The sequence below is a fragment of the Amborella trichopoda genome, chromosome 4, assembly GCF_054954075.1.
Source record: "Amborella trichopoda isolate Santa Cruz 75 chromosome 4, AtrichopodaSantaCruz75HAP2 v2.0, whole genome shotgun sequence".
NCBI classification, from domain to species: domain Eukaryota; kingdom Viridiplantae; phylum Streptophyta; class Magnoliopsida; order Amborellales; family Amborellaceae; genus Amborella; species Amborella trichopoda.
In genome coordinates, this window is record NC_142339.1 from 56477392 (window position 1) to 56494991 (window position 17600).

At 34.7% G+C, this 17600-nt stretch overlaps 1 protein-coding gene across 1 annotated transcript; it reads left to right on the forward strand.

Moving 5' to 3' along the window:
* Positions 1 to 7960: 7960 nt before the first annotated feature.
* Positions 7961 to 13032, forward strand: LOC18422369 (polyol transporter 5). The gene is made up of 4 exons (XM_006827040.4): positions 7961 to 8267; positions 8737 to 9038; positions 9399 to 9638; positions 11786 to 13032. Exons 1-4 carry the CDS (start codon positions 8138 to 8140, stop codon positions 12671 to 12673), a joined length of 1560 nt encoding a protein of 519 aa, XP_006827103.3. The 5' UTR covers positions 7961 to 8137; the 3' UTR covers positions 12674 to 13032.
* Positions 13033 to 17600: the final 4568 nt, after the last annotated feature.

Consider the following 17600-nt stretch of genomic DNA (forward strand, 5'->3'; position numbering starts at 1 on the left):
CATAAAAGTAAAATTGGTCTCACCGTTGTCTCAAAGAACTTGTCATTCAGCTTTATTGGTATGCGGTGATCACATAAGATTCAAGTTGCACATCTCCACTTCGCCCACACAGCTCTAATTCTGTATACAATATCTTTCTCGATCTCTCTATTTTCCTAGATTATTGACCCAAGAAATAAAAAATGCGATCTTTTTTGTACTTCATGGATATCAATCTTGACTACTTCCTTGTCACCACTCCTATTATTACTAAACTTACACTCTATATATTATGTTTAAGTCTGACTAATTTTAAAACCTTTGGATTCTAGAGCATTCCTCCAAAGTTATAACTTTGTGTTGATGCCGTTTTGGGTTTCATAAATCCAAGTTATGTCATCTTGTCTAAGAAGGGTGATGACCTTAAACTTTACTTTAACCAATCCCATGCCCGGGTAAAAGGGCATGGTTGCGTTAGATACGCAGCAAACGTAAAATTTTGCCAAAATTTATTATGAATCCTAACTGGTGTTTTGAAATTAAATAAAAAGTTATATGTAGAAAGTTAAATAATTCATCACTTACATATATTTGAATAAATTGCTTGTACAAAAATAAGAGAGAGAGTGAGAGCTTTAGGAGTAGAATTATCAAATTTCCTTATATAAACCCGGAGTGAGAGAGTTTGAAGGGTAGAAATCTTAATTTCCCTCCTATAAAGGTAGAATTATTTTCCCTTATGGGAGTTGGATATCAATGTATAATACGTTGGCCACAATCAGTTGAAACCTCTAATTGTTTGTGGTTTATTACTATTTAGTAATAGAGATTGTATATAATGTGATCATTTATTTATTTTTGTACATGGAGGTCACAATTACTTACAAGTATCTGATGTGAAATCTGATAGCTTAGGTGTGTCGTAAAGTTCAAGAAAATTTCTTTTGAACTTTGAGCTTGATCAATAAAATAAATGTAGTCACCTGATTTGACATCTAATGGTCAAGATTAATTGCGACAACCTTATGCAAAAAGTAAATGGTCTCATTATATATTTTTTATTAGTAATAACTTTTTAATCTACTTACATGTTTGATCAAAGATATTTAGATTTGCATTCTATAAATAAAAAAAATAAAATAATAGGTTAGATATTTTTAAGACATTGAATATTTAAGATTGTTATTTCACTTTGGATATCATTGAAGTCATATTTGCTAGAGGTGCAATGTGATGAAGTACGTCATCACATAGCAATCTCTCTCTCTCTTAAGAGTCCAAGTCAACCAGTGCTATCTCTATATATTTCATCTACTTTTCTATTTCAATCTCGTATCAAATCTCTATAATCTTATTTCACTACCTTCTCTAAGTCACAAGTTTCCTGTGTCTTTGATTCTCTTATCATTTAGTCTTGGTTACATTCATAGTTCTAAAACTCGCCCAAGTATAATGCGTAAAATTACAGCCATCTGTGTTAGGATGCCCTCTGCAGTAGCATGGACAAATAAGTCTAACAAAGATTGGGATTCAAATCCCCCGTTGCTATTACTCTTTGAAATCCATACATTTTTATTGGACTTGGGCGAGTTACTCGGATTCGCATGAATAACTCGCCTCAGTCAGAGCCCAAATACTTTGGCCGAGTCAATTTGTTCAACACTGGTTACATTGAACTTCCACACAATTGGAAAGCCCAAGTTCTTAAATTTCTTAACTATATTAAGAAGGTCATATGATGACCATAGTTCCCACCAAATGAATTTATCTAATTGGTGTGGTTTGTATATAATTGCAATTTTATTTGTAGAAATAAAGTTGCGATACTCTCTTATTATATTAGGACTGAGAGAATTTTTGCACATCTTTCAAGACAATATCAATATATGCACGTCTCTTAATATAGTGTACGGTCTATATTGTATATAAAAAAGGCCAAACTTTCTAAGCTTCCTCTATAACATGAAACTTATATAATTCCCCTTATCGAACCGTCCATTCTGAATGGAGGGATCAGAGTGCTCCAATTACAATGTTATGTCTCTACACTATTTTATTTTTAATGGTTTTTCTGTAAACTATTTTGATACCAAATTTGTACATCTAATTTTCTATTAAACTCGCACTAGCAAAAAATATAAAAACTATATTTTCAATAAAATAAAATGATCGAAATACCCCCAAAAGTTTCAAGAGGTATTTTGGTTATTATATTTTATCAAAACTTTACTTTTTATAGGTGCGCCCCAATGAGAAGATGACACGTACCAAATTTCATATTCATAAAATTTGCATAAAAAAGACTAAAAATAAAATACTTTGAGACGTCGGATCTAAGATCAAACAGTGAGTGGCTCTCTTAATCAAAATTGGATGGCTGGATGGTAGGGGAAGCATAGATCGTCTATGCTCTAGAGGAAGTACAAAAAGCTTTCCCTAAAACAAATAGGAGGTATAGTTTACAACTTTTTTGGTTATGCTTCTTAATGAAATCGGGACCCTCCTGAGCTAATTTTGTGATAACCAAAGTGCAAAGCTAATAGTTGTCAATCCTATCTTTCATGTTTACACAAATTATTTCGAAATTAACTATCACATCATCAGAGAAAAACTAATACGAGAAAACCAAATACCTGGATATATCCATACAGTCTTTATTATTTTGGGTGTGGTTTCTATAAGGTTGCAACCTTAAACAATCCAATTAAGGTGAACCTCCAAATTTTATCAAAACACGTAATTTTGTTGTAAAAAATAATTAGTATATCTTAAAATCTATTTTCATATCTAATTAGAAAGTTTTAAACTCCAAAAACAGTTAAACAAATGAAAAATCTTTAAAATGGATGGTCTAGATAATATGTTGCAAGATGCACTATTTCTGAGACTCAAAAACTTTTTTTTTTTTTATATTCATACATCTTGATGTCGAGATGATCAAATGGAGGAATTTTTATCATTAAAACAACCTTTTTGATAGATTTTTGAGGTGCATATGTAATTCTACATTTTAAGGTTGCAACCTTATATATAAACTTTTCTCTATTCTTTTATCCCATCAAATTGTAGACATGTTATGTGAAACATTGACAAAATATAGACATCTTGAATTCAAGCTCTCAAAGTTGCTTGATAGGAGGAAAGGGAATTTAGTTTTTCTTTTTGTGTGTGTTACATGGAAACTGACATGGGCATCAATGTTTATTAGTGTCGTAAGTTTTTAGTACATTGGTCAAAAAGTCAACACGATTCGACACGTCTGTAATTTGTTATTCATTAATAAAAAATATTATGAGTAGGACCTCAAATAATCAATCTAGAGAAGAATAGGTTAAGCTTTCATGATTTTCTCATATATATATATATATATATATATATATATATATATATATATATAGGTAGTGATTTCATGCAACAGTTGTATCATAGTATAATGCAATAACATTCAAAAACCATGTTAGAACCATTTGTTTGATCCAAATTTTAGAATATGCACTCTTTTCATTCTAATGAACAACCACAAAGAAAAAAAAAATTAACAACACAACCTAGAAAGCATTTTTTTAGCCCAATTAACAATTAACATAGGTCGTTCATTTTGATAAGATACTTAAATCTAAGTCTTAGAAGGATTTTTTCTTTGCCAAATTTTTTAGATGGCTTTATTATCATTAGATAGACAATGTTAAAGAAGAAGAAAATGATTTTGAGTTCGTAAAGGCTAAGATCTAGAAATTCACCAAATGAATGGTCTGGATTTGTTGTTAGAGGGGGACTAATTTTGACCATATCTAGGGTTCAAATCAAAGTTTTTCTTTTTTGAGATTGATTATTGAGATGAAGAGAGTGTGTGTGCAAATTTTGGGTCATACAAATACCACAAATATGTTTTCTAGAAGTGTGGTTGCATTGTACTATGATACAACCGTTGCAACAGTCGTGTTATAGTATAATGAAACGACACTTCTAGAAAACCATGTTTGTACTATTTGTATGACCCCAAATTTTGCACACACACTCCTTTCATCTCAATAATCAATCCCCCCAAAAAAAATTTCAATTTGAACACTAGATTTAGTCAAAATGAGTCCCCCCCAAAAACGAATCTAGACCATTCATTTTGTGAATTTCAAGATCTTAGCCTTTATGAAATCAAAATCATTTTTTCCTTTTTAACATTGTTCATCTAATGATAATAAAGTCATTCAAAAAAATTGGAAATGCAAAAAATCATTCTAAGACCTAGATCTAATCATCTTACCAAAATGGACGGCTTATATTAATTGGGCTAAAAAAATACTTTCTAGGTTGTGTTTTAAATTTTTTATTTTTTTGTGATTGTTCATTAGAAAGAAAAGAGTACATATTTCAAATTTTGAATCAAAAAAATAGCCATAAGATAGTTTTTTAAGATTGTTGCATCATATTACTATACAACGGTTGCATAAAATCATTGCTATATATATATATATATATATCCTCACAATCCATCAATATGCTAGGTATATTATACGGGAAGGTGGCGATTGTATTCCAACTAACGGTAGTATTATTATTATTGGCTATTAGCCTCCTGTAACCTAATTAACTTATAAATTATGAACAGCTGACAATAGTATAACTATAAAGATGATACTTCTTAAGTAAAACAACTTTGTAATAGTGAACACTATGCTTAATAAGTTGTTTACATTCTTCTGTCAAAAGGCGCATTTGATATGAAAGATAAACAAATCATACGAATGATAAAAAAGCTTATAATTATACTAACTAAAGAGATGATGAGAGAAGAGTGATCCAAAGAGACTACAATATTATATTTGTGGGCATGAATAAGAAACTACTTCTATAACATCGTAAATTACTTAAAGCTGAGCTCAATTTTTATGGCTTACAACTCTCGAAAAAGGAAAATGTGTAAACCAAAGTTTAAAGCAATAAAAATAAAAAAGTCACAAATATGAGTTTGTACTTTTGTAATAGATAAAACAAAAAAAACTTTGTACTTTAAATTTCTAAATTATTCAAAAATACAAGAAAATAGAATTTGGTCTCCTTTTGTTTTTTGTTTTTGTAGAATGTATTTAGTTTCAAACATTTATGAATTTATAATAAAATTTAAAAGTTATTGTAATTTTAGAAAGCACAGCAACACAAAAAACTCATTTTTTTTAAAAATTAAAATTACTAAATTACAAAAATAAAGCTATTATTTAAAAGTGTTGATAAAACATTATTTCTTGTGAAAAAAAAAAATAATGTTGGTAACATAAAAAAGTCTTTAAAAGATTGGTCATGAATGACATTAATGAGCACATAAATTTATAATTTATTTTCAAAATAATTTTTATTTTTAGTGATTAGTCTTATACCAAAGACCATGTTATTTATATAAGGAAAATGCTGGGATTAGCCCACTAGTGCATATGAACATATGCGTTCATATGAGTCAAATGGCCCAAATTGAATCTGAGCCGATCTGACGGTCACGACGTTATTTTGTATTTTAATTTTAATTTTTTTTATATGATTCCGAATAATTTTAAATTTTAGATGTATATTCTTCTAAAATAAGAGAATCTAATAAAAATATCAAAAAAATAATTTGCAAGAAATAAATTGACCATAATACCCCTATAATGTTTTAAGGGTATTTTGGTCAATTTATTTTTTATGAATTATTTTTAAAAATATTTTTATTAGGTGCGCCTTGATGAGAAGAATGGGCGCTTAAAATTTCAACTTATTTAGATTTATATTAAAAATATTAAAATTTAAATACGAAATACGATCGTGACCGTCAGATCGACCCAGATTATATCTGAGCTGTTGGGCTCATATATTCATATGAGCTAGTGGGCTAATGTCGACATTTTTTTTTATGTAAAACTTTCAAAAATCTATGTTAAAAAGCTTAAAATGTATAATTAAACCCTAATATAGGATGCAAATAACAAATTATTATGATAATAATCCTACAATCACACTTTTAATTATTAATGATAATCAATATTATTAAAATCTCAATTTAGATAACATTAATTAAAATAGATGAACAACAACGTATGCTAAGCAGGAGTTGGAATATACCTTGTCTGAAGGGCTTAAAGGAAGGAAATACACCTTCATTCTAAAATTTGTAGATATTTTTACCTCCTAGAATATCTCTCATTCATTCTTTTCAAAGCCAATTTAATTCTCTAATGTATTAATCTCTCTCTCTTAAATATAGAAACCTATTTTTTCCCTTGATTTTCTCTCTATATTTTCTCTCCTTCTCATTCTCTCACGTAGTTAACTCTATCTCTCCCTTAAATATGGAAACTATTTTCCCCATTGATTTCTATCTTTTTTTACAATTTCTTATCCACGTATTCTCCCTTAAAGATAGGGATTATGCACCAAGGATATCTTTAATTTAGAAGTTAGATACCTTATATATACTTTAGAATTAGTGTCCCTTTTCATTTTTCACGACACATATCCACCTCTTGACTCTGGTTTAATAATATAGTATAGATAAATAAAGAGACCTAAAGACTAAGTGACCATCTTTACCCATTCCTAATTCCCTCATATTTCTCACATCTGTTAGGATTAAGACCCATTCCTAATTCCCTCATATTTCTCACATCTGTTAGGATTAAGATAGATAGAGGCCATAAAGATCTACATCCTATGAAATAGGATGTCCAAGATATTCCATAATCCATAAGGATAACCACGTGAGGCCCTATCCATTTTAGGATTTAGAAAGCTATCCATATCCTTATAGATTTAATTGAGATTCTCACAGCTAAGATATTTAACTGAATCTTTCCCATGGCCGTTCCTTAAGGATGTAGTTTCTAATTTAAAAGGATTCAAATAAAAAATCACGATAACTTCTTCTTTTTCTAAAAACACGGGCTTCACCCTTCTTTTTCTAAAAACACGGGCTTCACCCTTCTTTTTCTAAAAACATGGACTTCATCGTATATCATTAGATCTAAATAATTAAATTAAAGCCCACCTTAAAAATTCATTAGAAGAGCTTGTTTCAATACCCAAAAAAATCCTCAAATTGATCATCTTGAAGTCAAGATGTATGGACATGATAGAAATGGATTTCAATCTTGAATATAGTACATCTTGTAATGTATTTTCTACTCAGTTAATTTTCAAGAGATTTTCAACTGTTCATAGATCGGCTCGATCTACATTATTTTTTAATCTTTAAATCTTATAATTAGATATGAAAATAAATTCTCAAACCATCATAAATATTTTTAGCATTGAAACAATATCTTTCTACACCATTTACACTTCTTTCTACACCATTTAAAGGTTCATATTACTTTGATTGTTTACCCTTTATATTTTTGGCTTCCCCTAAAATATCCTCAATAAAGTTATCTGGTATAATTTTAAGCTAAATAATAAAACTATTAATCATCTTCACCTATGGATGTAATCACAGACCCACGACATAAATTTTGATGTTCTACTTTTTGTTTTCTTTTTTTCTTTCCTGCCAATTTGTCCTTGGCAGGTGCACCTCGTTTTATCTCCACCGTGTGGAACTTAGATTAAGCTATAAAACCTCAACAAAAATAAAACCCTATTTCCTCTTAATTTCTATTGATTTTCCTAAGGGTATAGTTTGCATAAGATTGCAATCTTCAACAATCCAATTAAGGCGCTCCTCTAAATTTTATTAGAAATATAAATTTGATATAATTTTTTTTAGGATAGCTTGAGAATCTATTTTCATATTTAATTATAAAATATTAAACTCTAAAAATGGTTCAAATTAAGTAGATCAATAAATACATAAATTATTTTAAAATAAACGGTCCAGATAATGTGTTGTAAGATACTCTGTTGCTTGGATTGAGAAATATTTTTTTTTTTTACGCATCAAGAATATGGTAAATTAGAGATTTTTCCAACATCCAAACTAATCATTTATAATTGATTTTTGAGACGCACCTTTAACTCTAGATATTAAGGTTGCAACCTCATCTAAACTTTTTTCTTTTCCTAATATTGATTTATTTTTGCCACTACAACAATTATTAATGTGCTGATTATGCCAAACCGGAGTTTAAGGGTTTGACCACATGTTTCTCTCGACTATATCAGCCTGTGCAAACGAGGAAGGAGGTATTGATCGAAAATGGGAAGCGAGGGGGAGAATGTGCGTCTGGATCATGAGCAACCAGAGAGGATTACAAAGCCGAAGAGGAATAAGTATGCCCTTGCCTGTGCTGGTCTTGCTTCCATGACCTCCATACTTCTCGGTTATGGTAAGTTTACGTCTCTCTCTCCCCCATATAGGCTATGGTAAGTTTACATCTCTCTCCCCTTATAATTTCACATCTAATTTTTTTTTTTTTTTTTCTTTTTTTTTTTGGAGAAACAGTAACAATTTTATTTCTCTGTACGATCAATTTTCTCTCTCTCTTTCTCCATCATTCTCCGACTTTCTAATTCCTTTGTTTTTCGTCCTCGTGCTTCTGTGAGAGAGAGGACGCGTTCTGTGAGAGAGAGGACGCGTTTGGAGTGGCTCGCGGCTTGTATGGAGAGAGAGAGAGAGAGAGAGAGAGGAGAGAGAGAGAGAGGGGGGCCACCCAAGAAAAAAAACAAAACCGAGTAAAAGAGTTAATAAGGAATAGTTAGAGATCTATGTGTGTTAGAGAGAGAGAGAGAGAGAGATTTTAGTGTGCGTGTTTGAAGGTTTGGGTGAATAAGCAGCATTCTCATCCCCTCTCACAGACATCGGTGTGATGAGCGGGGCAGTGATCTTCATCAAGGATAACCTCCACATCAATGACACCAAAATTGAGATACTCGCCGGCTCCATCAACGTATTCTCTCTCATCGGTTCTGCTTTCGCTGGCCGGACCTCTGATTGGATTGGCCGCCGCTACACTATCATCTTTGCCGCTGCCATCTTCTTCTTGGGTGCCATTATCATGGGTTTAGCTCCCAATTATGCTTTCCTAATGGCCGGCCGCGTTGTGGCCGGGATCGGTATCGGATATGCAATAATGATAGCACCTGTGTACACTACTGAGGTAATCCAGTCCTGATGCTTTAATACTTAATTAAAATCATTCGACAATACCAATAAAAATAATTTAGACTTTGAGAAGGAATTTTAATTATTAAAAAGAAAAAACACCTTGTGCTGAGAAGTAGAAAGTTCTCTTTCTTAACCCTAAAACAACCTTTAGAACATTAAGAAAACCCTTCAAATCGTTATAAAGCCCTGCTTTTTTCCTTTTTCTTTTTAAATTTTTTGTTTAATAGTGATTTTCAGTGTTCAAAAAAAAGGAAAAGGAAAATAAATGTAAGCCTACCAAATCCATTCACTTTATGATTTTTAATTTCCTCTTCAATATCATAATTTCTCATGATCCTTGTGATTTTATCAGCTGGCGCCTGCATCGTGCCGGGGTTTCCTGACTACTTTTCCTGAGATTTTCATAAATGTGGGCATTTTGTTGGGATATGTTTCGAATTACGCATTTGCGAGGCTGCCGGAGCACCTGAACTGGCGGCTGATGCTCGGAGTGGGGGTGGTTCCATCGATGCTTCTAGCAGTGGGGGTGCTTGCAATGCCGGAGTCGCCGAGGTGGCTCGTGATGCAGGGGAAGCTGGGAGCTGCGAAGAAGGTTCGTAATGGAGATTGTTTTACAAAAAATTTAATCCTCTCACTCTGACGAGTGACACAAATTCAGATACAAACATGGTCTCTCTATCTCCCTGATGAGTGACAAAAGCTCTCTTACACATAGAAAATCACATACAAACATGGCCTCTCACACACAACATACACACGCATGCTCTCTCTCTCTCATGGTCTCTCTCACAATAACAACCCACACACACATGCTCTTTCTATCTCTGTTTCTCGTTTGTGTAGGTGTGACCTAGCCGCCTTGAATTTCAACCTTCCTACGTCTGCTTTTGAACCTCCAATAATGCGGTGAAAACCTCCCAACTAATAAACTTGACCCTCTTTGATTTCAAAATGTATGGATATAAAGAAAAAAAAAAAAAAAATTTACGTGCGGACCATATTGGGGAATCTATTACCAAATGGTGTCCAATATACTTAATATTATGAGCACCCTTGGCGGCTTTTTTGTTTTTTTCCAAGTTGCCCCTTGAAACACTGGACAGGGGCGATTACAGACACATCGGACAGGGGCGATTACAGACACACCGGACAAGGGCTGATTACAGACACACCGAACAGGGGTTGATTATAGACACACCGTACAGGGGGTGATTACAGAAACAATAGCCAAAGTTATTGACATTAGTATTATTAGACAACTCATATCATTTTAAGCTCATTTCCTAGTTCTTTGTTATTCGGTATTCGAAATACCAAATAACTATCTTGTATCCCCAAAACCCAGCGACCCCTATCTTCTCGTCATTTCTCTTCTCTCGTTCTCTCTTTACTATTTATCTTTTGAGCCTTCTCTCTCCTCTCTATCTTTTCGAGCCCTCTCTCTCCCTCTCTCTCTCTGCTGATTGGGTGTTTTCATTGTCGTATTGGGGCAACTTAGGAAAAGAAAGAGGCCTGGGTGTTTTCATTGTCGTACTGGGGGCAACTTAGAAAAAGAAAAAGGCCACGAGGGTGCTGATAATATGGGGCATATTGCATAATATACCCTCTGTATTATTTTTTAAATTTAAAATTTCGTAATTAAGATTGAACATAGATTTTAGACCATCGTAAAGGGTATTATAAAGTTTTTAACTCTAGATATACAGGCACCTTAGACAAACCTCATCCTTTGAAGGGCAGAGTGTTTATTATCACACTATGTAAATCTCATATTAAATTGTAATTTTTTTTAAAAATACCTTACTTTTTTAATCTTTAAAATTTCTCAATTTTTTTACAAAAGGTGGTTTGTGAAAAAATGATGGTTTAAATAGAACCAAATAACCGATATAAATGCACAATGTAAATTTTTTCAAAATAAATTAAAAAAATTTTGTTCTCATTTTCACATCCCTCAAAATTTAAAATTTTTTAAACTCAAAATGTTTGAGTTTTGGATTTTATCTTGATATTATCATCAAAAGTTTTACATATATCTTCAGCATATTAAAGACAACAGAGTTAGAAACGCTTTCTCTACCGTTTTTACTTTATCTGCTTTTACTTTATCTCTCTCTACCGTTTTTATTTTATCTCTCTCTAAAAAGGTATAACTCAGGTGCCTCTAAGAATATATCACTCTGGTGTTTATAGTGGACTTCAAGCTTGAGTGCATAGAGCTTTAAAACATAAAAAAAAGAGACCTTTCTATTTTCCAATATCTCAAGGACGAATTACCCTTCTTACTCGTACTAATGAGTATCGAAGGGGCAAATGCCTTTTTGACCATGCAGTGTTCGTTAACTTATATCATGTTTGGTTAAAAAATAGGTTTCCTTTGGAGCATTCTATAAAGGATGATCCATCAGTCCTGGCAACATGTCCAATGGACATAAAATCGAATAGTGACATGTTTGTAAAAGAAATATGATCCTGGCAACAACACGGTCACGTGTCCAATGGACATAAAATGAAATAGTGACATGTTTGGTTGGTCCCACACTTTGCCCAATGTAAGGACCTTGAGGAGGTCACCCATTCTAGTACTACTCTCGGGAGTTCAATGTAAGGACCTTGAGGAGGTCACCCATTCTAGTACTACTCTCGGGAGTTCAATGTAAGGACCTTGAGGAGGTCACCCATTCTAGTACTACTCTCGCCAGTTCATTCTAGTATCATTGAATTATGCGTATGTGACAGGTTTTGCTAAAGATATCGGACTCGTCAAATGAAGCACAACTCCGTATCTCCGAAATCAAGCTCGCTGCCGAGATCCCCGATGACACCGATGACGAGATTGTACATGTGCCTAAACGTCACCATGGTGAGGGTGTTTGGAAGGAGCTCCTCCTACATCCCACCCCAGTCGTCCGCCGCATCCTAATTGTAGTTGTAGGCATACATTTCTTCCAGCAATGCTCTGGCATCGATGCAGTCGTTCTGTATAGCCCTCGGGTTTTTGAAAAGGCTGGGATAAAGGAGAAAAATCAGCTTCTAGGAGCCACAATTGCTGTCGGACTCATAAAGACCGCTGCTATTCTAGTAGCCACTTTCCTCTTGGATAGAGTGGGTCGGCGGCCACTGCTTCTTACTAGTGTGGGAGGAATGATAGTTACATTATGTGGTCTTGGCTTTGGCTTAACCATGATAGCACACACTGATGAGAAGTTGGTTTGGGCCATTGTTCTATGCATAGCCACAATTCTTCTGTTTGTTTCATTTTTCTCATTCGGTCTAGGACCAATACCTTGGGTTTACACTTCGGAGATATTACCTCTGAGGCTACGGGCTCAAGGGGCGAGCATCGCGGCGGTAGTGAACCGTCTGCTGAGCGGTGTGATAGGAATGACATTCTTATCTATGTACAAGGCGATTACCATACAAGGGGTTTTCTTCTTGTTTGCAGGGACTTGTAGTCTTGCATTCTTGTTCTTCTTCTTCTTCTTGCCTGAGACCATGGGCCAGACACTCGAGGACATGAGCGATTTGTTTGCAAAGAAAACAGCGATACCACTTCGGCCTCAGAACAAGGCAGCCAGTGAGACCAACCGATCAGTCGAACTTGCCAATGGTGATCCTTCTACTTGAAAAGAAGCAAGGATATGAGCTCAAATGCAACATGGTGAGAATCTCCTTGACTATATAAGGTAAAGGTTAGACTTGTTGTTTTGACACCAATAAGAATCACTGCAAATGGTTAAGAAGAACGAACTATGAAAAGTGTTCAGTTTATGTCAATGTCTGAATTCCAATTATCCAAAGAGAGAATAAACTTTCAAGGGAAGAAGAATCTAATGGAAAGAGGAACGAAGCACGAGGTGATGGATTGAGGAACGAAGCACGAGGTGAGATGGGAATTGGGAATAGAATAGTGGAGAAGAAAATGGCTTTGTAACTCTTGAGAACCAATGACTATTTTTAAATCAAATTTGCTTCATTTATGTTTCTATCATGTTTTTCTATTTCCTTTTCTTTTTATTTATCATCTTGAGTGATTTGTTCTTGAGAGAGAGAGAGTATTAGTTCTTGAAATTTGATTATGGGAAGGACTTGCCTTTGTTCAAAGGAAACATCAAGAGGAGTTTTTTGAGGCCACATTTTAGATTACATCATAAGCAACTATTTGTGGCCACATTTTAGATTTTTTGGATGATGATTCAAGGGATTATATATAACAAGACCTTTTTTTTTATAGTATTAGGAGATCACAATTATATAACCATCTAACGTGAAATATGATTGGATGTGACATGGTTCGAAAAAAAATTATTTTGACCAGTGGTTTAAAAAACGGATCGATGACCTGAATCAGACACCCCAAAAACCCATTCGGATCGGTTGATAAAAAAGAAAATACCTAAAAAACAGCTCCTCAACAAGAGGAATCAAACCCGCATCTCTCTCACAATGAGGATATGTAATAACCGGTATAGCACTTGCAACTTAGTGTTTATAAAACCGTTAACAAAATATATAATATATGAACATTTTAAGGTATTATCTATTCACATAGTCCCACATCGAAGAGAGAGAAGCAAATCTATATGAATAAATAATTCTTTGTACTCATCGTCTATAGCGCGTGTGAAGCGATAAGATTACACAAAGCGTGTGGATCGTGAGTACACGTGCGTGAAAGAACTTAGGGTCATGCGAAGCGTGCGGACCCATGGGCTCAGGGTCTTTGACAATTTTTGTCTCGAAATTCCCCAAATTTTTGTAATGCCCTTTGACTGTGGTTCCTGTTGGGCTCAGGGTCTGACAATTTTTGTCTTGAAATTCTCCGAATTTTTGTAATGCCCTTTGACTGTGGTTCCTGATGCCAGGCGATTTACCGTGCATAATCGCCGATAAAGCCGGTTCCTCTTCGTGAAAAACCGGGCGATTTACTGTGTAGAATCGTCGATACCGTGCATAATCGTCGATAAAGCCGGTTTCTCTTCGCGAAGAACCGGGCGATTTACTGTATAGAATCGCCGATAAAGCCGGTTCCTCTAGAGGAACCGGGTGATTCCCGGCTTTACAAAAGAACCGACACGGGATGAGAGGAATCGGGCGATTCCCGGCTTTACAAAAGAACCGACACAGGATGACCGATTCTCAATCGGTCGATTCCTTGCTGATTCGGCTATTTTAAAATCATTGATTTTGACCTTTGAGGAGGGTTTTGCCTTGAAATTCCCTGAATTTTACAAAAACTCCCTTTGACTGTGAGTCCTGACGTCATGATGAGAAGAACCAGTTTTGTCTCGAAATTCTCCAAATTTTACAAAAATGCCCTTTGACTGCAAGTCTGACATCATGACGTGAAGAACGGGGCGATTTACTGTGCAGAATCAACGGTTCCTCTAGAGAAGTACCAGACGATTTCCGGCTTTACAAAAGAAACTACACGGGATGACCGATTCTCGATTCGAATAGACCAATTCCGTGCCGATTCAACGATTTTTAAAACACTGATTTTGACCTTTGAGGTGGGGTAATGCAATAAATGCAGCCACCCAATTTCACATTCAACCAATTAATTGAGTTACATGAATACAAATCTCAATTGATAACTTCTCATTCTTGAGGCTACAATTCAATTTCACATCCAATCTATCAATTGAGTTAGATGAAGACAAATCTCTATTGATAACTTCTCCGTTCTTGAGGCCACAATTCACATTTGGTGATGTATTTCTACCAAAGTCACACATCAATCAAGGTCATCGTACCCTCTTAGCTAGAGGCCACCAGAGGGATGCCAGTGGGTCAGGCTTGGCCTAGGCAATGGCCCAAGCTTGACCTAAAATTTTATGGGTACCTTAGCCTTAGCCCGGATATAGCCGGCCGTGCCCAAGCAAGATAAAATAAAATAAAAAATAAAATAAAGAAAGAAAAATAAAGATAAAGAGGGGTTGGGCTGGCCCTGTTGTTGCCCTAGCCTGAGCCCAACCATATCCTGGCCCTTGGGCCACATTATGCTGTCGAGGCCCCCAGTTTTTCAAAGCCGGGCCACCTGGCCTATTGCCACCCTTAGTACAGCATTGCCAATGGGCTAGCTAGGCACACCCAGCCTTGAGGTATTTAAGCTAGAGTTTGGCCAGTGGGCATTATTGTGCTGCCTAAGCCCGGGCCAGGTGCAAATAATTTATGCTCAGTCCCAATCCAACAGCCTCAGGGGGCTGCTTGAGGCAGGGTTGGCCCAGACCGGCTGCTAGGCCCACTAGCCAGCCCGGCTTGATTGGCAGCCCCAAGGAAAATTTATTGATATCATTGCCCATGCCTAACTCATTTTCCCTTTTACTCTTTCATAAGAAATGGACCTACTTTCCTCTTTATATTTTCTACTTGTATCAGTCTCTTCTCTCTTTGAAATAAAATCTTTTACAAGGCCTCATATTTGTACATTCCACAACTTTGAGTAGCCCAAATGCTTGGTTCTATAATTGAGTTAGAGAGAGAGAGAGAGGCTTTTTTCAACCATAGTGGTAGGACAGCACCTTGAAATAGAAGAGTGAGGGACATATAATTTGTCATATAATTTCTACCCAGTTATTTCTCAATCAATCCCTTTCCGAAGGTCTTCTTGTCAAATAAGATTTCCACTTTTTCCCAAACAACCAACCTTTGCCCTTTTTTCTTGTTTCTATTTTTCTTCTTGAGTTCGATACTATGCTCCTACAGGGGCATTCTATACAATTATCCCCTCGGATAGAAGACTTACGTGGGGGATTTTTTTTTGTCCTCCAACTCACCCTCAGGTTCAGCAGCCTCATCCAACATGGAGGGCTCGACTCAGCAGATCAACATTGAGGGGTGGCGGGCAGTTCTCGTTAGAACGCATTCTCCCTGACCTTATCATGCAGAGTGAAAGGAGGGAGGCCAACGTCCCGCCAGATACAATTTCTCTAGGGAAATTGGAATAGTTTCCCCTTAGATAAGATATTTGGAACTATTTATTCTGATCTAAATTTTTGGATTTTACTTTGGAAAAGTATTCCTACTTTGGAAAAGAATCACTAGATCAGTATTTTCCAAACAAACAGGAATCAATTTTGAGTTTGTGGGCACCTATATCCTATACGCTTTTCCTTTCTTAGCCCAAAAAGAAATCTCTTTCTAATTACTATGAAAAAAACCAATTTCCCTTAAATTCAAAAGAAATATCTTTCTAATTACTATGGAAAGGCCAATTTCCCATTAATCCAAAAAAAGTGTAGAAGATGGGGGACCAATTATGCAAATAATTCCGGCCTCACTTTGAGTCAAATTTCAACAATTACGGCCCACTTTTCGGTCTATTTTGGCACCCATTTTTTGTTTTGAATTAGATTTGGTTCATGTAGCTAATAATTTCTATTACGTATAATAGATCATCTACTGTTACATGAAATCATTCCCTTTTGATTAAAGAAATCGAAGTTTTCCTTTGGAAGTAAATTCATAAAAAGGTGGGGTTTATATAAGGTGTCAACCATATACTATTGAAGTAAGGTGTAGCTCAAAACTATGCCAAAAATGCATTTTTGATGATGCAAAACCTTGCAATGATATGAAAGTCTATTTTTGCCCCAATTATGAAATTTAAAGTTCTAGAAATGGTGATGATCAAGTAGATGAAAATCTTGAAAATGGACGGTCTAGATAATGTATTTGAAGATGAATATTTTTTCTTTTTTTTTTTACTTACTCAAAAAAAACAAAGAAATCTCTTTTCTTTTTTCATATCTATGAATCTCGAGGTTAAGATGATCAATATGAGGGTTTTTCAGCATAGGAACAACCATTGATAGTGGGTTTTCGTCACCTGACGGTATAAGGTTGAGACCTTATATAAACTTTTTTCTTCATAAAAACCGATAAAAAAAAAAGAAAAAAGAAAACAAAAAGAGAAGGCAATCTCCCAATGAAAATCATTAAATTAGAAGGTGTCTTAAGATCATCTTTAAATTAGAAGGTTTCTTAAGATCACAAGTAGAGATTTTAGGAATTTATCGTGGATAGATATTGATGTTTAGATCTTTTTTAAATTTATCCATTACAAATAAGCCCTCTCTCCAAGCCCCATCATGCCCCAACCACACACTCATTATCCCATTTCTTCATGGCTGGTTGCTGCAAGGAGGTCTTTTTCCATCTAAAAGTGGTAAAAGAAACAAAGCAAGAAGGTACTCTCCCTTTTTTTCTTGGTTGTATATTTTTAATACAATATATTGAAAACCTTGAATGGGAGAAGATGCATTTGTCTATGCAAGTTATGATGTGATAAGTGGGTTAGGTTCACTCCATCTCTGCAGGGTTATTGGCTAGATTGGACAACACATGAATGCTAGAGAAAAGAGATAATTAATGCATTTTATCTATGATTTTAGAGCATATCTTTTTTCTTCTTTTTGAATAATTTATTTTTATTTTTTAGGATTTTTTAACAAGATATATTTTATGCAAATGTTCGTGTCTTAAATGTTGTTTATGGCTATGTTTAGGGTTTTGATATATTAAAATATTTTAATATATTTTCCTTCTCTCT